The 22,894-nt window shown below is 34.8% G+C and overlaps 1 protein-coding gene across 1 annotated transcript; it reads left to right on the top strand.

Moving 5' to 3' along the window:
- Window positions 1-280: 280 nt before the first annotated feature.
- LOC128993217 (N-acetylglucosamine-1-phosphotransferase subunits alpha/beta) lies at window positions 281-22,627 on the top strand. Its single transcript, XM_054416982.1, has 15 exons — window positions 281-565; window positions 1,114-1,202; window positions 1,741-1,902; window positions 5,756-5,946; window positions 6,779-6,969; window positions 8,085-8,216; window positions 11,460-11,659; window positions 13,994-14,096; window positions 14,891-15,582; window positions 16,071-16,313; window positions 17,104-17,256; window positions 17,956-18,127; window positions 18,957-19,153; window positions 20,982-21,243; window positions 21,613-22,627. The coding sequence occupies exons 1-15, from the start codon at window positions 446-448 to the stop codon at window positions 21,703-21,705; spliced, it is 3,000 nt and encodes a 999-aa protein (XP_054272957.1). The 5' UTR covers window positions 281-445; the 3' UTR covers window positions 21,706-22,627.
- Window positions 22,628-22,894: the final 267 nt, after the last annotated feature.

Here is a 22,894-nt window from a genome sequence, read left to right as displayed (position 1 = left end):
GGGAATAAATGTGATATTTTTAAGGAGACATTTTAGTTTAAATCCAATCAGGCAAATGGAAATTCGCTAAGTCTGCAGGTTTGCTGCGGCGGGGGTATTTTGAGTTGTGAGTTGACTTCGACTTCGATCTCAATCTCATTCATTTCATACTCAATCTCAATGTTATCAATCCAAAATGTCATTTTCATCTTATCTTGGTTATGTTTGTTGTTATTAACATGTAATAAAACTGTATTAATAAAAGGGTTACCGGGATGGAGAGAAATGCATAATGTCCACTTCATTGACGTATTAGAAAATATGAATTGTGTTAAAATCTGAAGTCTATTATCCAGTTATTTTTGTTTTGCATTGCCGAATCTGTTTTTAAGGCTATTATAATTGTTTGAATAATTGCTTACCCTAGCCTAGGTACAGATCTAATTACAGTAATAACTGGTTCGGAATGTCAATTTGGAAAATTTTACAAAAACAATTGTACGATATTCTTTCCAACAAATGTTACCTGCTCTTGTTTCTCTTACTGAGCTACACATCGTTAATAACATTTCTTCATTTTTGCGAGGTAAGTAGTTTTACTACAATTTGCTTAACTTATTTACTAAATTTCTCAAGGCTGTAACAAGTAACTTGTGAGCTTTGAAGCTGCACAAGAGTTTCAGAATGTACTAGCAGTACCAGATTTACCATTTGGTCAAGTAGGCTGTGGACTAGAGTCCGCAGCATAAGTTATTATACCAAAACAAATTTTTAACAACAAACATTGTAACTTATTGAACTCAATTTTTTTAAATCAATAACTCTGCTTTTGCGTTTGAGGACGAAGATGCCTCCACGATGTGAGGAGATGTTCATTATTTCCCTGCCTAAGGGCTGGAGGCTGTTTTTGACAACAGATATGAAAGTCTACTCGTCAAAACAAATAACAGCTGTTTCTGTTCCCTAGTCACCTACGAAGTTAATTTTTATTCAGGCCTATATATGGTTTGATTTTCATTTACATGGTAGCCTACATTAAAGTATATATTCATCTCTTAAATCCAAGAGTAACAAATTAATTGTTTCAATTTATTCCACAGTATGAATTACTGCATGCATTGACACTTGTTTTAGGTATGGTTAAATGGAAGTTGGTTGACCAGGGCAAAACCTCATTCAAACAGATTTGGAGACAACATTGTTCAAATGACCCTAGAAGATCGGTGCGTATCTTAAGTTATGACTCTTTATAATTTTCCTATCTGCTTACTTTTAAAACGTAATTATTTAAAAACCTGTACAGGTAATATATCAATAAACATGTTTTTGAACATTATTTATCACTTGGAAACAGTTGTCACACCGTTTCTGAAATATGTAACAACTTATTGTAATCTAGCACTTTGTGTACCTAATGTATTTGTTTTGTCTGTTGATAAAGAATCAATCAACCTTAATATTTTTGAAAGGTTGGCTGCCTGTTTAACATTTCATTTGTCCGTCCACATGGGCCTTGGACCTGTGTATGGATGTATCAAGCAAATCACAGAATGAGTCAGTAAGAAACAATGATGGGATTGTCCTGATTTCAAAGATGATTAAAACATGAACTGACGACATCAATGCCCATAATAATGTTAATATGGTTCGTAGCCCATTATGCTACCGACTGAGTCAGCAACCTTTGTAAAAAAGCCTATTACTTATTGGATATTTTAAATTGAACCACTCAAGGCTATATTATTTATTTAAAACTTGCAGACTTTGCCAGCACTTTCCCATTGATGTAGTTTATACTTGGGTGAACGGTTCAGATTCAGCTTTTAAGAACCAGTTGAAATCGGCAGAGAAGAGACTCAGGAAGGAGCTTTCACGAGATTGTAAACTTCAAGATTGTCTCCCAAGTCACTTTACGGCATTCAGGTAAATAAAAATAATATTTTAAATATCCAAATGTGTGTGGAATACTCTGCTATTCCTCAATCATTATTTTTTCATCTCTACCCTTCAGGCCTACCCTTTGAAATAAAACCAAATCCTTTGTGGATACAACAAGTTACATTGCATAGTTACACAGTAACTGGTGTTTTGTCGATTTTACTGATATCTATATAAATAAAATCAGAGTTGTGTCTGTACATTGCTCAGAATCATAAACTTTTAGGTTATTTTTATGTTTTATACATTAAAGAAACCGAAACAAGTCTCATCTAAATTCCTGTCTGTCTGTCTTCCTGTCTGTCACGGCCCAAGAGCCATTTTACACGGCCTTCTCCTGAAAAACGAGAGTACCTATCAAGATCCAAATCATTTTAATGTATTCACTGGATTGGCGAGATTGTCTTTAGCCATTAAAATATGGCGTCACTACTTTGTAAATAAAATGACGTACGTTTAAAAACCCAATTTCGTGCGATTTTTGTCAAGTTTTCTCCAATGTCCAATGTCCATAACATAATAAGTTAATCTATGAAATATCGAACAGCTGTTCGGGTCAAGATTATTATTTCTTGCTGTCACTGATATGTTTACATTAAATGTTGTTTACAAATACCGCAAACATTTCTGATAACGTTTTGAAAGCAAAATCCAAACCAAGTGAGATTAAAAACTATTTACCTTACATAAAGGATGTGTAAAATTAAATTAGAGATTCTTTGTGCATAAAATTGCTCTGAAGTTTTGATAACCGGGAAAAATACCTTGAAACGGTGTTGTATAGGGCTGGGAACTTTTACAACATTTATTAAATCATCGTCGACAATAGCTTACTAACAAGGTTTCCACTCATTGACGGTGTTTCAAGTTTCAACTTTGGCGGTTGTGTAAAGTTTAAAGTGAAAAATCATAACTGCAGTGGGTGATTGTAACAGAGGTTTACGGATGATGCTAAACAATAATAGAGATCGATGTGCTAAACTCGCTTTTCCAATGTGTCACTTTCGGTTTCTACTCACCGCTATGTGCTGCAATCGCTGGACCATACAGCCAATAGGCCCATAGACTGTATCTTGGGTACGTAGGCCTACCCAATTATTCATAACAACCTATTCGACGACGATCCTTGATACCGGTACTTTTCCCTATAATACATGGCCTACCTACTTTTTCAACTGACTAAAGATCCCCGTGCGTAGAGCGGGCACACAGCTAGTCTTATTCTACAAACACATCCAAAAGATGTATGCCTTATTTAAATATTACGAAATTAGTAGGTCAAATACACATTCTCTTCCGTTCCAATTATTTCCTGGTTTGGGGGTTGACTAAACCTCTAAATTTTAGCGAATTTCCCATATAGGGAATAAAGCTTTGAGGTCCCCAGAGGCCAAAAACTTAATTGCTGTTGTTCAATTCATATGTGTGTGTCAGTTAGCAGGATAACTCGAGCAAAAATGATCCGATTAAAATTGATGAATCTTGGTACAAACGTGTAAACCTTCGTTTATTCTAACGAATACTCGAACCAGCATGATCAAACTTTGGGAACTGGGGTTAATGGGTATAGGGTAAAAATTGGTTTTTCCGATTTTTGATCCTAAAAACACAACATTTCACAATTTATTTCCAGACCATTAATTTTAGAGCTTAAAAAAACAATAATTTTGTAGGCTATATTCATATTGAAGGGTTGTTGTAAGCCTAACGGTTACGAAGATAACTCAAAAATTGTAAATTTAAAATTCCCATATTATTCTTATGGTGAATTTATTATAATATGTTGTAATTTTGCTTGATTATGGATATATTTTAATTAAGTTTGTCAATTTTGTTTATTTTATTCTAAGCTATCAACATTTCAATATAAAAACACCTCAATACGCTCCCAGTAGCAGCAAACCTAAGTAGCCTAGGCCTAATCATTAAAATTAATAATATTTAAATAGGAAATAAATCTGACAATTTTAAAGGAATTTTTTAGTAGAAATCCAGCCAGGTAAATGGAAATTCACTTAGTCTGCAAGTTTGCTGCAGCTGGGGTATTCTATTGTCTTTCCACCTACTCCCGTTTCCTCCTCCATCTGCCATTGTAATCCTCTCTTCACTTTACTCTTAATCTCGTTCAGTCTCTGTTGCATTCGTATCACAATCTATTCTTTCAATCATTATAATCTATTATTATTTTATCATTGTAAGGGTACAAATACACAGAACACCTCAACCTACACACATAAAACGCAGCATGGCACATTTTTTTCTCTCCTTCCCATACAATTACCACTAATTGTAAAATGGTTTGGTATTGTACAGAGTGCGGCAGAAAGAACTCCCCTGTTAGGAAAGCTAATAAAAACAAAACAAGTAAGATATGACATTTTTATTGCTATTAACCAAAAACACACATTATGCTATTTAAAAAAATATAAAATTATAGTGCTTTAAATAAAATGTTGTTTTAATAATCAATAATGTAAAATTATCGTGTTTTAAATAAAATTTCATTTAAATGGCGGCATCCAGTGTTAACACATTGGTTCAAACGTTCCCGGTAGTTGTCCATTACCTTTCGGGTGAGATGGCTGCAACTTCATGCCTTATTCTTTCCTTGAGGGCTTCCAAACTTTGAGGACGATGTTCGTATACCTTAGACTTTAGATAGCGTTGAGTGGCTATAGGCGATCCGCCATTTTGAATGAACTGCTCCACCACAAACGCGCGATGCTGCCCTGACCAAGCCATGGCGTACACTGAAACGGCACGTACGCATCTATTCAAGGACACAACCCCCACCACTCTACCTCACCGCTGCTCGCTACCGCTAGCCTTAGAAATCGGGGAGTTCTTTCTGCCGCACCCTGTATGAATACAAAAACTAAGCGATGTAATGTGTTTGTAAATTCATTAACATCAAATTTTTTCTACTGTTTAAGTAGTCAATATAAAAATGTAGACAGTTGGGGAAACGTAAAGGGTTTTGACGTAATCGTGAAATAAATGTCGATACTGGTACATTTTACTCTAAATTGTTAATGTAATTGTATAAAAAATATATATTGATAGCTGTTGAAAAAGGTTTCATAATAGGCGTAATAAGATAAATAAATTATCTAACACTTAACTTGAAGGACTGATTATCATTGCCATCTCATCCCACAGCTTGTCTACAATTCCTCTGTTCTTGTAGTGCTTATGATTTGTCTGCCACAGTGCAGGCCTACAAAAGACTTGATTTGCCATTTATAACTTGGACTACCCAAAAAAACGTGTGTTGCCATTCAAAAAATTCAATCTCATCTGGTTCAAATGGAGACACGCTGGATGGTGCCGCTCTCCTTTTTTTCCTCCGTATTAGCTTTGACTATTAATACAAATTCAGTATCCAATAGTCTATAGTATTAGGCTATAAAGTATGTATTTGTTTTTAAGCATCATGATTTACTACGTGGGCCGCCCCATGCCACGTTCTGTGTGTTCTCTCAAATATTTTTTACTGTTGAATATCACCAGCTCTAGAATATCCATGACATATTTTTTTGCTGTGAAGTGGGATGCTGATGGGTACAAAAATAAGTAAATAAATCTCATTCAACCTTCTTCTTTTAACTTAGGTTTTTAAGTCTTCCTTTTTTTACCACAAAATAGATTCATACACAACAGCCAACCAATACTAAAGGAGTTGTCTGCTAAACAGTTTGATATGTCAAATACACTTTAAATAACCAGTAACATTTCCTGTTTGGAACAGTAACTGTAGTTTACTAACAGGTTTTACTGTATAAGTAGGCCTATTGTTAGTAGGCCTAGACTTTTTATTAATTTTTCATGGAATCCACAGATTGAATGCCTCCGACCTGGATCAAGTTTTAAATCAACTTAGCTACGTATCAATAAAATCTGTGAAATTGTTAGACACTGATTGGACTGTTTTACGATGGGATTCAATCCAAACCGCAGATGATCAGTCGGATAAAATATTTAAAATTAATGAGAAATATTTGTCTCCTCATCACGTTCATTGGACAACAGGTAAGTTGGCCTAATTAATGTTTGTCAAAAGAATACTTAGATTTAGACAAAACTCTTGCCAAAAATTGACTAATGCGTGTTGAGTGTTAGTTTTGTAAAATTTTGCTTGAGAAAAATAATGACCTTCATCAGAAGTGATGTTTCTTTCCTTGATGCCTGATGATGGTTCCATGAAAACTGACTTGCTGCTGCCACAACGTTGCAGGATTACCAATAATACAGATATTCAAACCACTTTTAGTATAACCTATCCAGTTAATCTAGAGGCTACACCTTAAATAGAATTTTATGAATTTGGTTTGGGTTGTTAATGCTTTCTTCTTAGTCGATTGTTTTTTTCCAGCCAAATTATTACCTGACCAAGGCTCAGTCATGACGTGGTTGAGATAAAAAAAACTGGTTGGTAAAAGATTCAAAGTATTTTACTGTAGCCTATAATGAATTGTACTTTGGCATTTCAAAGGAAGGAGATTCTTTAGTGCAAAATGTTAGGCTATACATTTCATTGACTCTTAATTTCATGTTGACACTTTCTTGATGTCAGGTAAAGTGAATCTTTTAACATATATTATTTGTCCCATTGATAGATGATGTGTACATAACCACACACACCTTTCCTTGTTGGTTTTGATCAGGGAAAGGCTCTAGGCCAGGAATTTGAATTTAGAATAAAAAGAATATCTGCTATCCTCTTTATTCCACAATTCAAAATCATATTATATGTTGGTTTAAATTAACTTGTAATCAACTAGGCCCATTTGTTTGTTTTGTTGTTTTCTAACTATAAATAACATGCACACAGTCAGCATCATAATCAGCCTTTCAATTTCAGAAGAAGAAGCGACAAGTTTATTCACACCGAGTAACACAATTGCCATTCGAGGAGTCAACAAAAGCGTGGAAGTTTTATCCAAACAGACACTAGAGCAAACCTTTGGTGAAGCTATTGCCAGCATTTGGAGATTTCCAAAGATAATCTTTGCAGAGTTCAACTCACAGATTAGTGTTCGTAAAATATTAAAAGTGAGTAATTTTTGTTTAGGCCTACTAGTCCTTAAATTTAAGGTCAGGCTAAAAAGGAGCCGATATTGACTATTGGTCACTGATTTACTGAAAGATATAAGCAACAATGAAAAAATGATATTTTTTTGAGACAGGGAATAAGCCATTACCGTAGGTCTCATGGTAAGACCTAGATCCAAGCCTAATTTACTTTTTTTGTTTTGGTTTAAATTTCTTATGCCTATTTATATGCGTGTCCACTAGCACGAAAATTACTCAACAAGTGCTTGTGTTAGGCAATTATTTCACAATTAGCTATTAACATTTGACTTTAAAAATCTGTTAAGGTAATTAAAGAGTAAATAAATTAATTCCCATAGCAGACTCAAAGGAGTTGCTACTATCTTCCATCTTGGCGACTGCGTAGTGTAAGTAATCCTACTATGCCCAACATGCGCTAGTCAAACATTCATGTGCTGTTTGGCTAGGGCTGCAAAACTTGGCTTGTGTGTGTTGTGTCACGTGTGTCTCACCATACACATGGCCTTAATCCTTGGGTTTTCTTGTTATTTTACTCTTACACCAAATGAAGTTTCCATGATCGTAAATCCTCATACTTCAAAACCAGCTAATTAAACTTAAAGCCAAACCAAAACACACAGTTGAACATTATCAACTAAAATAATGTAGCCTATATTTAATAATATGTATTATAAAAACTTTTAAAATCTTTACCTACGAGGTTTTTTTAACTAGCCTTTTCAATTCGGTTCAAAGAATTGAAAAGATTCACTTTACAGTATTGTTAACTTACTTTACATCATTGTTCAGCTACTTTACAGTATACAAGTTTGTACCAATGAAGTTCAAGGATTGAGAAAAAAATAGTAAAAATTGAATGCTCCGAACGTAAACTTATCAGCCAATTTAATTGATTATACAATGAGTGAGTAGTTGGGACAATGAGTGGTTGCATCACAATCAGTGGCAATAGAGGTTATAAACGAAAACATAACCTCTCTTAGACATAACGAGTACGGTAGTGATTGTTAGTAATTAAAAAACGGTCGTAGGTAAAGTAGTGAACACCTTTAAGACTTTCTCTACGCAATTGTTGCGGTACTATTTGATTTCAGGGTAAAAAATGGAATATTGTATTCATCAAGCATGTAATGAAACTGAATGTGACAAGGGCTAGTCTAGTTTTGGAGCTTCCTACACACTTGAAACCTGACGATTACTCTCCTTCCCGATATGAAGACAAGGAGGTAAGAGTTTTATGGTTATGAAATATATCTTAAAGGTATAAGTATTTTGCTTTGGAGCTTGGGAATATTTGTTGATTTGATAATAAATACTCATATGTATAACCTTTAAAAGGGTTGAATGACTCTGATAATCTAGTATTATACTAGACACTGGGCTAGTCAAGTGTTAGTGTGCGATTTCTGTCTGGTGTGGATTCTAATGGATTTTAGTTATAATATCATGGACTGATGGTTCAGAACCCACATTTTAATATTTATCTCTAATCATCCATCTATCTTTAGTGTCCACCTATCTAAATTACAAAAACTTGCGGTTTTCAGGCGATGAGAACTTTTTCTGTTAGGATTCATTCAATAGAAGTAACATTACGGAATGTCTGAACAGGTTACGTTTGCAATGTAAATTATTTTAAACATTTGTATCTCAATTAATGAATTAATCAATCAAATTGCTAAAAGTACAAATTGTTCTTAAACTGCTTTATTTAAGTACATCAATAATCACTTCCATTTTCAGACTTTTTTGTGAGTTTAACTAGGCTACTAAAACAAGTGTTGATAAGAGTTTAACATGATGACACTTACACCTAAACAATGTTCAATAAATAATTTGTAACAAAATAAATAAATTGGTATTGGTAAACTAAACCTTTGTTAATGAAAGGTATTTTATGCTTGGCAGTGGGTGAGAGATAAATATTTTCAGAGTAAAAAAAAAATAAAATAAAATACAAGTTTGTGACTAATTTAACTGCTAAACAGCACAACATATCTAATATTTATTTTAAGAAAATTATTACCTTTTTGCTTGGATCCAAAGTTTCAGGGTCTTCTTCAGACTTGCGTGTTCTACATAGTCTGTCTTCATTCTCAATCCAGTGATTTTCAATGTAAATTGCTTTGATCATTCAAACTCGCCTTTGTTGTGGATTTTATTTTCACTTTTGACGTGGCAGCATCTATGATGGCTTTTTGACGCAGTATTTTCTTTTTCTTCTAATATTCCTCTTTGTTTTTTTTTTGTTTGACTTCTTGAGGGAAATCCATCTACGGTATGCTTATCACGACACAGCCATAGAGTAGCAGGTGTTGGACAAGTCAGATGTTCAGTATTTAATTTCTTCTTCCAGTCTTCCACGTTGATGGGGAAATCCCTGTATGCTATTCACGACCCTAGAGTAGGAGTCAAGGGGCACTAGAAGAGAAGTTCTCGCAGATCTACTCTAAACTTTGGGAGCCTATCATTCCTACTGTATCAGGGAGTTTTGAGGGAGTATTTCATAGGTTTTTATATCCGCACCCTAGAGGGATCAAACAGTAGAAGCGATGTGCAGACAATCTGGGCAGAACCCAAGAAAGCCTACACACCCACCACTGCAGCGCTCAGTGGCCCCCTGTATATAGAAACCTCTACCATCTGAGGGACTGAGTCATTCAGACTCCGAAATTCAGTGTTATCAGAGAATGTTTGCCGACATTGGGCCTTCCTCAAGCCGGGCGCCACTCCAGCGAGGATGTTCCGGCACTAGTCAATGCAACAACAAACACCCCACTGATCAACAGCACCTGGCTACCACAGATTTTGAAGCGGAATCCAAAGAAAGGACACAGTCCTTGATGTATTGCCTACACGACCATTAGTTGTTTAACGTCTAAAAGCCTCCTAAGGTACCCTGACAAATTTGGAATTCGGGCCAAATTATGGGGTGACTGAGGAGTACTCTGCCACTTGAAATAATCATTCATCTCACGGAATTGCAAAGTTTTGTTTTGTCATTTTATTTGTATATCAGAAATGTTATTTAAGTGTAAATAATTAATTTAAAGTTAAAATTTTGTTTTTGCAAATAAAAAACCTATAATGAAAAATTGATTACAACAAACCTCTTCGAACTGTTTACTGTGATACTTCATGGTTTAGTAATTCAAAACATATAATGTAAAATATATTAGTTAGGATTAGTATTTTATTTTTAATCAAGTTAAATAATTTAGGCTAATTTGTTTATAGTTTTCTATTGAAACTTTAAAGGAGGGCCTAAATTGTTGTTGGATAGAAGAAGTGAAGAGTGGCTCTGGTAGTCTCTTCGTATCTTGATGGTTCAGCGACATCTACCTGTACAACAACAGTTTTGAGTGACAAAGTCCAATGGACTCTCACCCACTTGCCACATTTAGCTTACCAAACTAATATGGAACTTGAGTGCTTGAGTAATACAAGCAATTTAGGCTAAGTACAGGGAAGTAGTGTCTTATTCCTTCTTAGTGGATGGTGTCAGTATTAAAAGATTCTTTTATAACTTGGGACATAATAATTTACAATGTGCTCTAATGCTACAATTTAACTAATCTTAATGTTTGTATAACCATTAAAAATATTAATCTAGACTCACGTACGGTACATCTTCTTGTGTTCAATTTTAAATTTCAACTGGTTTCAATTGTTTCCATGGTAATTTAAATCATGGTTGAACTTTTACCTGTAAGCATTAACTATTGGATACAGCTGTAAGTAACTAACTTTATACTTTTAACTGTTACTATGGAGTTTTTCAAGCCAGAAAAAAGCTTTATTTTGTAACATACAACATACACCGAAACGGCACATGGAAGATTTCTCAGGTGCCGTTTGACGTCACTAACTGCTAACGTCACTTTGAGGGAACACCAATACCGCAACGATACGGTTATGAGCCATCGGCCTCGGTGGTGAAGTGGATAGCGATGCGGACTGATAATCCAAATGTTCCGGGTTCGAATCCCGCCGGCGGCACTAACTTTTTATCAAAAATTTTTTCATATCAGCAAGTTTGGTTGGTTTGGTTAGGTTATGACGGTTTAATTTTATAATTAAAAAATTATAAAATTGAATTTTAGGCAATTATAATTTTATTTTATGAACAAAACTATTTTTTAGATTAGTAAACCTTTATTCGATTTTTTCATTATCAGCACGTTTGGTTAGTTTGGTTAGGTTATGACAGTTTATTAATAATAGAAAATTTTAAAATTGTCTGTTTCTTCAGAAGCAGCAGTTAGTGACGTCAGCAGTTAGTGACGTCAAAGTGTCAAACGGCACCTGAGAAATCTTCCGTGTGCCCCACCGCAACATACACCATTTACATTTTTTTAACACAATATTTATGGACGAATAAAGAAATTAGCTCCACAATGTTTTCAAATCAGTTCATCAACTACCGGGTAAATTTGAAGCTCGGTTTCCAACTCCTTTGTTTACTACAGGAACTGCGCTACTCGCTTCGGTCGTTAGAAAAGTTTGCGCCGTGGGTGCGCAAAGTGTTTATCGTGACCAACGGCCAACTGCCTTACTGGCTAGATTTGTCAAACCCTCGTGTTCAGATTGTACCTCACGAATCTATCTTCACCAACTCATCTCATCTGCCGACATTTAGTAGCCCTGCAATAGAGACTCATTTACACAGGTAGTGTTGTGTTGTATGAATGTCATGTTAGATTTGTGCATGAAAGCCAGTTTTTAACATTTTTATGTCTGCATGTCCATAAATAAGTGGAAACTAGAAATTTCATTTTTACATCTCAAATTGAGTGAAATACTTTATTTTTTATGTTAGGAGCTTAAATAAATAACTTTATAAAAATAAGGATTTTCTAATTTTTACCCATGGTTCCTTACACTTTGGGGAGCGAGCTGATCTATTGGTTAGAGAGCGGAACTTCAGTCCCTTAGGTCCCGGGTTCAAATTCCGCCAAATTACCAATGGATTTTATCCAAGTGATAATACCGTAACCCCTAGGTCTAGCCTGAAGAAATGTGAAAAAAAACCTGGGCTCGTGCCTAGCGTCCTAGGGAAAAAAACTTCACTTGGATTCCAAAAATATTTTATTTAACCCTCTCAGTGCTACAGCGTCGCTCACAGCAACAATATAGATATCAGCTTCAGTGTGAGCGTTTTAATTATTGGTTAAGATCTCCCAGCACTTCAGCATGGCTTAGGATAAAGCATCATAGCACTGAGACCATTAGTTGACACATAAAAAATAAAACTAGTATACTTTGAGTACAGAAAAAAAGTTAGAAATTTGAAATATATTCTGTCATTCACTCATACGCCTGTCAGTGATCTCGTAAGCAGACAATCACCGTTACGCGATCATGGAACAGATTTTGTAGTGCAACAACCGTTTGTGAACTGAAATAGAATACTTTATTTTAAAGATAAGATAAGACAAGTGCCTGAAGTAATTAAATATACAATACAGTATATTGTGTTTTCTGGACTATGTTAATCAGTTATCTAAACATATTCTGTGTAACAACATAATACAAAAAATACACTGTACTCTTTCACTCGTCATATTTTTATAAAATATTGCACTTGAATTAATTGTAAATTGTTTTATTGCTTAGTTTGGTGTATTGTGCTGTAATGATACTTGGGTTGAGTAGTTGTTAGTGAAATTATTATCACAAAACTTATAATTATAATCTATTGCTAAGCTTTTTACAAACACAATATATTACACCAATTTTACATACATTTTTCAGATCTAGAAGTTTTATAATAGATTATATTTTGGCTGCATCTCTAAATGTTCCTGTGAATCTTTGGAAAATTTTCACCACACAACTACTATTTATTATAGAGTAGAACCTCGATGAGAAGTATCTCATAGGTATTATGAATAAGGACTTGTAGGCCTAATCAAGGTTGACTTCTTATAGAGGTTTACGATAACATGTAATGTATAATCAAGGATATTTGAAAATGACACCTCTTATTTAGGATAAGACTAGTTAACATTCAGAGTGATATTTTTAAATCTCTAAGCCCCTATTAGACGAGGTAGCCTGGCGACGTCGCCAGCGACCAAACTGGCTACTCAGCTTGTCAAGGGTCATTGATTCTTATGGATGTTATTACACGAGGGTAGCCAGCGACGCAGCCATACTTAGGCTACCGACTGGCTACCGAGCCCCGTCGCCACTGCGGTAGCCACTGGCTACCCATATTGGCGACGCTGCGTTGTAGCATATGGAGCTTATTACACTAGGTCGCAAGAATCACGTCGCCACTCGGTCAGTTCATATCACGGGGGTACTTGCACACTGTTGTGTTGCGTTCTGTTGTGTTGTGAGTGTGTGAATTGTTCACTTCAGTTGATAAAATGTCTACATATGATTCAGTCGAAGGGATACGCGAAGATATGAAGAAAAAAGAAGAACCTCCGAAAGGCGAACAAAAAAAAGAATCAAAGAAAAAGCAAGAAGAGCTCATGAAAAAGTGTCAGAAGTTGGCCGACACAAAGTTGAACACTGAAAACTTTATTAGTGACTTTATAACAAGTACAAGTACAAGACAAGCACTCACAACAAAATGAATAATGGCGGTAAAATTCTAGCTACTCAACTGGCTACTAGGTTTGGTGGCCAGTGCGTCGCCAGCTACTGTCGCTGGCGACGTCGCCAGGCTACCTCGTCTAATAGGGGCCTAATATATGTAATTTTACCAAGCACAAAACTAGTGCAAGTAGTTTTAAAAGTACGAATCCCTCTAAATCATGAAAAATCTAAGTACATTTTGTGGTAACAATAATTTCAGCCCTTCTTACTTTCCAATCACTTGAATGTAGCATGTGTTTCAAATCATCTTTATTTGCTAGGAAAAGATGCATTATATTCACAATTCATAGAACTTGAATGATAAGTTAATGTTTTCATTAGATAAAGAATATTACACATTTATTACATATTACTAAGTAAAAATTTTATCGTAAAAAATATTTGTTTTTTGTAGAATCCCTGGTTTATCTGAAAAGTTTCTCTACTTCAACGATGATATTTTACTCGGAGAAGAGGTTTTGCCAGAAGACTTTATATCTCCAAGAGGTGGTCAAAAGGTAAATATTTTTTAATTAATATATTCTGTATTACAAAGGATATTATCGGGTACAACAATTAAAAAAACAGTAGTATTAACTATAATTAGTCCCTTAGCCAAGAACATTTTTATTTAGCATTTTTTTATTCCGTATCAAACGATATCAAGTGTAAAAAGATCGATTAACAACATAGCTGAAATATTATGATTTTTAGTTGTAAAACGGGGCAAACCTGACTAGCCTTATTCTACCCCATTTTACAACTAAAAATCATAATATTTCAGCTATTTCTTATTCAATCTTTTTTAACTGGGAACTGTTTGATAGGGAATTAAAAATGCTAAATAAAAGTGTACATGGCATTTTTTTATAAAATTAGCCGTTTTTGAGTTATTTAAGTTTAAAAAATTTAAATGGCTGCCATTTTGAAAATTTAAGTTGAATTAAGATGAAGTTTTTTCTAACTGGGTCTCTTCTACCTTAAAATACGTACCAAGGTAGAAAGATTGGTTGAATATTCAAAGGTAAAAATATTTATGTAAAAAATACAAAATGGCAGATATCTGGTTAATGAAGCGATTTTAGAAAAAATGTTATCCTTGATTTTCTCTTTATTTTTAACCAAGGATTCACTACGTAAATTATGCCCCCAACTTTTTTGAACACACTGTATATGTTTTTGTCCTCTAGAGACATTAAAACAAAAAAGTAAATCGGTCCCAGGTCTTACCATGAGACCTACAGTTATAGCTTATTCCCTATATGGGTAATTTTCCAAACGATGAATTGAGAGTTGGTTTATTTGTCTCCAGGTTTACTTATCATGGCCAGTGCCTGACTGTTCCTCTGTCTGCCCCTGGACCTGGGTAGGGGACGGAACATGTGATGTCCCTTGCAACACAACCTCCTGTGACCACGACGGGGGCGACTGTCTCTCTCGTCAGTCATTACACGACAGCGTTCACTTCCACGACAGTGACCCGGACTACGCAGACTACATTGAAGATGTGGCAGAGAGAACAAACAGAAAGCCAAACAGATCCCTCCACTTCACCGACGATTACGAAGATAATCTTGCAGGGATTGTTAATGTGAATAGTGTAAACGAGAACGCTTCCTATGCTATAAAGAATGACGATGATTTGAACAGCCTTTTGGACTTTTTGAAAGATAACGGAACGAGCTTTACTTCTGATGTCATAAAAGATTTGTTTAGTTTATTGAAGACGGTGCATGTAAATGATGCTCCAGTAAAACCATTGGGTAAAAGTGAAAAGTTGATTTTTGGAAAGCGTGGGATCAATAGCACATTGCTTGATAGCATCTTGATTAGAAAACTCGGAAAGAGTTACGTAAATATGATGGAAAATTTTTTTAAAGATGGTGATTTGAGCAAAGATACCAGAAGACCTGATTCTGGGGTAAAAATTGGCTCACGAAAACAAACGGGGATTAGAAAGATTCTGAGTTTCAAAGTTCTGAAATCCAACATAAATTCATCAAGGTAACAGGTGTTAAATTATTTTGGTAAAACTAAAATGTAACATAGTTCCACAACTACTTGTTCTTTTAACGAAATACCGAAGATTTTTACAAAATGTCTTGGTTCCACAAACAAGCAAAATTTTATCTGTATTTAAAAACCTCCTTTAACTCAATTGAACACACTGGCTCTTTATTACAGTAAAAATAGTAAATTAAATTAGGTCTATGTTCCAAGTTCATTGTTTATTTAAAGGACAATCACAGCTATTTTCATCACCAATAACTTAATTGTGTTTTCCAACACCATTGGTAATATTTATAGTGTTAGTAAGAAAACGGTTCAAACCCTGGTCTTGTTCCTATCTAATGTTGAACTTTTTAAATTACATCATTCATTAGCCCTATGATAAATTAATGGCACGAGAATCCAAAATAATAAAGGCATTACAATTATTTCTTTTGTTGAGTAAGAATTGAATTAAACTGAAGAACAATGTTCTTGTTCAGGCCTCTAGCACCAATGAACCTAAGCCGCACACAGGTTGGTGTCCCGCCAATAGGAGTTGCAGAGAGGTTTTACGCCTTTCAACCAGAGATAAACTCCTTGAAGCGCAAACTCGACACGTTTGCAGAGTCGCTTCTACATGTCAACTCGCTGCTCAACAAGAGATACGGGTACAAGGCGAGAAAAGTGCCTTCACATATGCCTCATTTGATTGATAAACATATCATGAGTGACTTACAAACTGTGTAAGTAAAACAATTTGACTTTCATAAAATTTTGTACTGTACCTACATTGCTTTGGAAAACGATTTTCCTTATAGCTTACTAGGGAAGAACCATTCAATTGAAATGTCTTAAATTCTTTGCCTTGTGCCATTGTTTTATAATCAATGGATTTTATATCGCCTACTCTTCTAGACTTACTTGATCACAAAACATGCTTCGGATTTCACATTATAGTTCAATCCCTCTAATCTGTCACCTACGAGACCGGAACCATGGGCGAAACAGTTAAAAGGTCGGACTATCCAAAGATTTCTGTGACCGCAGAAAACGATGATAATGTTCCTGTTACCACAAGAGACTCAATATTTGGCCTTGATCGTGGAAGACGATAATGATTTATTTGTTACCGCAGAAGATGTTCAGGGTTTTGCCGCAACCTTGGAAGATGATGACAGTGTTCTCATGACCATGGGAGACGTTCAAAATTTTGCAACAATCACGGGATATGACAATGATGTTTCTGTGATTGCGGGGAATAAAAAGATGTTTGCCGTGGCGGGAGACAGTGATGATGTCTACAGGACCATGAGAAATGGTCAGGATATTAACACGGTAACGTTGTCACCAATAGGCGATTGCACAGTAGGATATAAGCAAGGAGTCGTACTAGCCGAGGTCGGATCAGCGAGGTTCTAATGTACGATAAAAAAAACTTAGGCAGTATTCAAATTCAGTGTTAATACCATGATGTTGTAGATTAATTTTGTAATGAAATTGCATTTAATTTACAGATTTGTGTCTTTTCTATAGATTTCAGGCCGAGTATGATAAAACATCGTCTCACTACTTCAGACATCCACAAGATATGCAGTTTTCCTTTGGATATTTTTACTACTTGATTAACGAGGAACGTGAAGTTTCTGTTTCTGAAATATTTGACACTTTCGATACCGATAGTTCTGGGTGAGTAAAGAATTTGTTTCTGTACGTTCTGATACTTATTTCTGAAATATGAATGACCATTACGTATAATTTTATAAACAAGTTACCAGTTTGTGTTTTTATCACGATTGAAGGCTTTTTATATAAAATAAAAATATGCGTGAAAAATGAACAGGCTAAACTCCAACATTTTTGTCATGAGAGTTAATTGTCATCAAAAAAGATAATATTTAAAGTTTAAACATGTTTTTGTTAAAACTATTTAATAACCTGATTTGATGTGATATAAAAGACAAATTTACCCCCAAACAAACGGACAGTTTTGAATAAAAACTCTAAAATGTCTTCATTCACTTCATTATTTTTTTAAGATATGTACTTAACAATCAACATAACTGCTTGTTACAATTTTTACACTTTTTTTGAAAATTAAACTACTAATAAGTAGTTTAATTTTCTGTCCCATTTTATGATGAATTTTCCTTTACAATTGTCAGAACCAAAAAAGAAAGATTTTAGTTACTTGTTAGACCGATCTGTTGTAACTTCAGCTGTTAGTGCTGCTGATAATTGAGTAGGTATATCTTCAGGTCAGAATGCCAGTTATTTCTCTGGCAGAGTTTTCACTTTGAAATAAAAATTACAATATCACAGAACACAAAACCCAACATCTAACACTGTTTGACTAGACTCGCTAAGAACAATTTGATTGTGTTGCAGAACTTGGTCGGACAGAGAGATTCGTACAGTTCTCACTCGGCTGTATGATCTGCCGCTTCAACGGTCAAGTGTCCTCAACTTTGAAACTTCCCTGTTGTACTGTGCCAAGGATTACCCGCCTGATCCTCAACTCTCCATACCTCCGTTTGAGAGATACATAGACTCCAAATTGGTAAATATTAGCCGTACTCACTGATTCAAACAATCTCATTGTTGAAAAAGCTTGAAGAGCTTTACTCTATATTTACATGCTCTTTGACATACTTTAAATGTATATTTGATGACTTGGATTTATTAAAATTAAGTTTTAATCTGATCTGCCAATACGAGAGGAGCGTCACAATAGTGTCTCAAGGTCTAAGCCCGGCGGGGATAGCTAATATGAGAACACTGTAAAGACACTGTTATCTTGTTTAGACTCACTGAGTGAGTGAGTCTAAAGAGACTCACTCACTCAGTCCGCAAGTCAGTTCGTTCCTGGTGGCAAGTGTTGTCAGTTAATTTCAGTGTTCAGTCCAATCTAACTGGACTAATATAACTGTGCTGTCACTGTCAGTCAGTCTGATTTACGTGTAGTGCAGTGATAATGACTTCTGCTGTTCCGAGTGTGTTGTGTTTGTCTAGGGTAGAAATATAACGATATATGATTTTTTAAATAGGTACCACCAGTAATTTTAATTTTATTATTAAAGAAAAATTAATTTTAATCATGTATACAGTTTGCTCTGTACCCTCCAGACCCCCCAGTAACCACGACATCCAGAATTAGCCCACCCAATTATAGTAACTAGCGCCGCCACTGGCCGGATTGATGGAGGGTCTAGATTATCTACGGCCAAATCACTGACATTCTACTGTGTTTGCTCCCTTTATTTTTCTTACTGAAATAGTTGGATTTGTCATAAAAGATGGGTGGCTGAATTCCACTATGTTTATCTCTATTCTAAAACTTTGACATGGGAATGAAATGTCTACATTTTTTAACAAACCAATTTTTTCAGCCTACAGTAACAAAGCAGTTGGTCGAGAGCTGCAGTCTGGTTTCAGACTTGCTCAGACGCAAAATGGGAAGGAAGAAGCGTTTCTTGTACACTTTGGTGAAACCTCCGGTCAGAGAAGCTACGGTGGGCTTCCACATGGTTACTTCCAACCTGAGCCATCTGCTGACTACCTTGGACACAGTCAGGAGGAAGCCTAAGTGAGTTTCATAGCCAGAGTTCGATAAGGTTGTAATTGTTTTTTTATAAAGAGGTTGGCGGCCTCTTTTAACCTTACATTTGCCCGTCCACATAAACTAACCACCCGTGCGTGGAACGTTTACAGCAAAGCAAGGAGTGAGCTGGTACAGTACAAAGATGAACTGTACTGATAAATTTTAGTGGTAGTGACCAGGATCCGAACCCACGACAATGCTGCCTTGGGCCCGAAGTCCACGACGCTACCGACTGAGCCACCGACTCACTAAAATTGTTCTGGCCTTCGCAAAATAACCATAAATAAATACTATATGTTCAGTGTTCATTAAAAGTAGGCCAGCTGATGTGACAAGAGAGTGAGAGAGAGGGAGAGTCAGTTGTTCAAACCCCAAATGTCCAACAATAGAGAAGAACAAATGTAATAAACATTATCAGCAATCTGACACATACTTTCTCCCGTTAGCTTGTCAGCAACCTTCATCATGGGTATGCGGTGGTAGTAACTTTAATATTTTATAGGGAAAATCACAAAAGTTGTGATAACTGTAGAACCCAAATTTTTACAGCATGGGGGATTGCACAGTTTTGTTAAGAATCGTAAGTGCCATGTTATAGCAATTTTAATCAAACCGGCTTTTTTCGAAAATCTGATTTCCTTTATTTTATGGTTTTTTTAATATAGGAAAATAACATAGGTTGAAGTTACATTAACTTTTGAACCATAATTTATACAGCAATGGGAATTGTACCATTTGGCACAGAATTTAAAGGACTATAACATACATAATGTGTATTAAAATCATTCAGGCCATTTTAGAGAAAATTCAATTTTTCCATTATTTTATGGAAAACTCACCATTAAAAATCAATGGAAAAAGTAAAACTTGCTTATTCCACGCATTGCTTCTTAACAGTTATTGTCATTCTTGTAGCATCATTCGTTTTTTTCTCTCTCCTTTTATTCATTTTGTTTTAAATTTTATTTTCTTATTGTTTGTGTTAATCCCACTATTTAAATTCAGTAACACATTGTGGGTTCTACATTTTGTGTGTGTGTGTAAAAATTGAACTGTGAAAAACGGTTGTATTATTGCAAAAATCTTTTTGGGGATCAAGTGAAAACATGTGTAACTTTTGGCTATTCACAATCTTACGAGATCATTCTTCAAGATTTCTAGAACTTCATCGTTCATTGAACATCAAGTGTTAAAAATTTGTGTACAGAATCATAGACAAAAAGAATTAATATAGACTGTCAAGCGTGCTGCAGTTTCCATGGTTACCATGTGTTCTGGCGCACACCGCTAGGAGCGCCGTGTAGTTACGTAGCGTGTACGCCGTAAATACATGGCGCTCCCAGCGGTGTGCGCCAGAACCTATGGTAACCTCAGAACAGCTGACGGTCTATATTTAATTATATTTGTCTATGACAGAATTAACAGCCCTTGTAATTTTGAATCCAAATTAAATCTAACATTCACAACAAATGCGGTCCTTTTATTTAAAAGCCTTCATGGGTGTACGCAACACATGGCCCATACATAATAGGAAAAAAAGATGCAAAACATGTCCTCTGCCAATTAGATTGGAATAAATTAGATTTTAACAACATCTAGGACCTGCAGTACTTCAAATCTTTACAGGAGTTTATTTCCTATTTTACAACTCTATTTAAAAGGTGTAACATCAAAAGAACAACATCGATAAGGTAGTATTTTATCGCTATTAATATAACCTTTTACCATTATTTAATAAAGGTTTTGTCACTTTTACTAGCATATTTTTAAAATCTTGATTTAATTCAACAATGAATGAATATGCTTGTTACAGAAAATTCATTTGCTTGAACGATAACATGGATGCGACAAAAGAAGATGATAACCAAGTAATCAGAGCTGTTTTGATAGACTTTTTCCATTCGCTCTTCCCAAAGCCATCACAGTTTGAATTGCCAGCTGACTATCGCAACCGTCATCTATACTATCATGAGTTTGTGGTTTGGCAAAACAAGAAGAGGAAACTATCTTTTATAACGTATGGCACACTTTGTATAGCTGTTGTCGTCATCTTTTGGTTTCTCTTCCAATCTGAGGTTAGTGGAGTTTGTTCCTAAAGAACGACTTGATTGTTTTCAACATCAGTAGTTGAAAAGCTGTTATCACGATAACTCAAGTTTAAATCATCCGATTTTGATAACATTTGGTACAAATGTGTTAATCTACTTTTACTAAAATTCGCAAACCACCATGATCAGACTAAAGGATCAAAGTTTTATGAGGGGATTTATGGGGTACAAATATTGGGTTTTTATTGGACCAATTTTTCAAACCATAAAAAGTTCCAATTGAATTACTTTTAAATTTAGATTCAAAATGTTTCAAAATATAGATTTTTGAATAGTTGCAATCTTTCTGATGCATTTATGTTTGATGCTATGAAAACCTCGCTTTTCTCTTTACAGTGCCGAAGGATTCAATATAAGGCGAAAAAAAGACTTTATTGTTTATTTCCACGACTGAAGCCAGCTAGAAGAAAACTTCCTGCAAAGTTATAGATTAAGTATTTCTAACTTTTAACCCAGTATTTATTTATACATTAGAATTAAAGTCTAACGGCCTTTTATGGGTTGCTATACAGGTTAGTAAATTAGAAAGGTTCTATTTATGGGCACATAAATAACTGTACCATAGACTGACTTCTATGGCTGGATAGTCATATCAACCAGAACCATTATAATCTGCCTTAAAATGGTTTCATAGAAATCTTAACAGCTTTTTCTATACGGTAATTGATTTTGAATTCCAAAGAAATTTAGCACCTAACATTGCTCAATGCTATGTAATTTCAGAAATGAAAGACTCAAAATGTTTTTGGACTGGGATGGACAGGTCTAAAATGATTTGAAATTTTACTGGAGAGATAATCATTTTTGTGGTGAGTCATTCCATTTCAAATCAACTTTGTACATTTACTAGTCCTAAAAGTGGCCAATTTCAGTGCAAGATAGTAGATAGGCTCCATAGTCTAACCATCTTAATGTTACCAAAGCATATTTCAAAATTTATTTAAAAGTCATCTTGCTCCTGTTGGGTTAAACCGGAACTCCATTAGTTTGGGACTTGCCAAAGTTTGTTTGGAAGAGGCAAAGTATTGTTTAGGATAGGGAAAACAATGTTTAGGATGTTTTAGAACATTTGATTTTAGGGATTATTAATAGGCTATAACTTATTTTATTTTAAGATAACTAAACATAGAGATCCATTATTCCAGAAGGATTCCATTGTAATGTTAAAGAATTTTTACTGATTCATAAATTTGACCATTTCTTGGCATTTTAGCAACAACAAAAACAACCAAAGATATAAATTTTGTTCTTTTTTATGTTTTGAGTAAAGTGGATTCACTGTGCATTTTAGTTACCATATAACTTTTGTTTGACGTTCATTCTTATTTATTACACTAGTATTTTTATTCTTTTGAGATTAAGGTATTACTTCCATCTTAGGAACTAAGGGTATCTAAGGAACTTTACATAAAAAAACTAAGTATCAATAACAATATAAATATTAAATATTTTTTTGAATTTTTATTCTTAATATCACAACATGAACTGCAGTGATTGTTGATGTATTTTAACAAATAAACTGCTTGATTACTGTAAAAAATGTCATCAACAAATTGCTGACAGAATGGTCCCAGTGGCTTTTACGTATCTTTGATCGTTTCCTGTCATTTTTATGTTT

This window comes from Macrosteles quadrilineatus, unplaced genomic scaffold (assembly GCF_028750875.1).
Source record: "Macrosteles quadrilineatus isolate MER2022 unplaced genomic scaffold, UCM_ALF_1.0 Scaffold_4__1_contigs__length_99947679, whole genome shotgun sequence".
NCBI classification, from domain to species: Eukaryota; Metazoa; Arthropoda; class Insecta; order Hemiptera; family Cicadellidae; genus Macrosteles; species Macrosteles quadrilineatus.
This window is presented reverse-complemented; position numbering and strand designations above follow the sequence as displayed.

Bases quoted from the DNA above. Each gene is read 5' to 3' on its own strand.
- LOC128993217 (XM_054416982.1), top strand. From the start codon at position 446: ATGTCAATTTGGAAAATTTTACAAAAACAATTGTACGATATTCTTTCC. The intron at 5,947-6,778 runs GTAAGTTGGCCT...TTTCAATTTCAG, and splicing joins TCACGTTCATTGGACAACAG to AAGAAGAAGCGACAAGTTTA. The intron at 14,097-14,890 runs GTAAATATTTTT...ATTTGTCTCCAG, and splicing joins CTCCAAGAGGTGGTCAAAAG to GTTTACTTATCATGGCCAGT.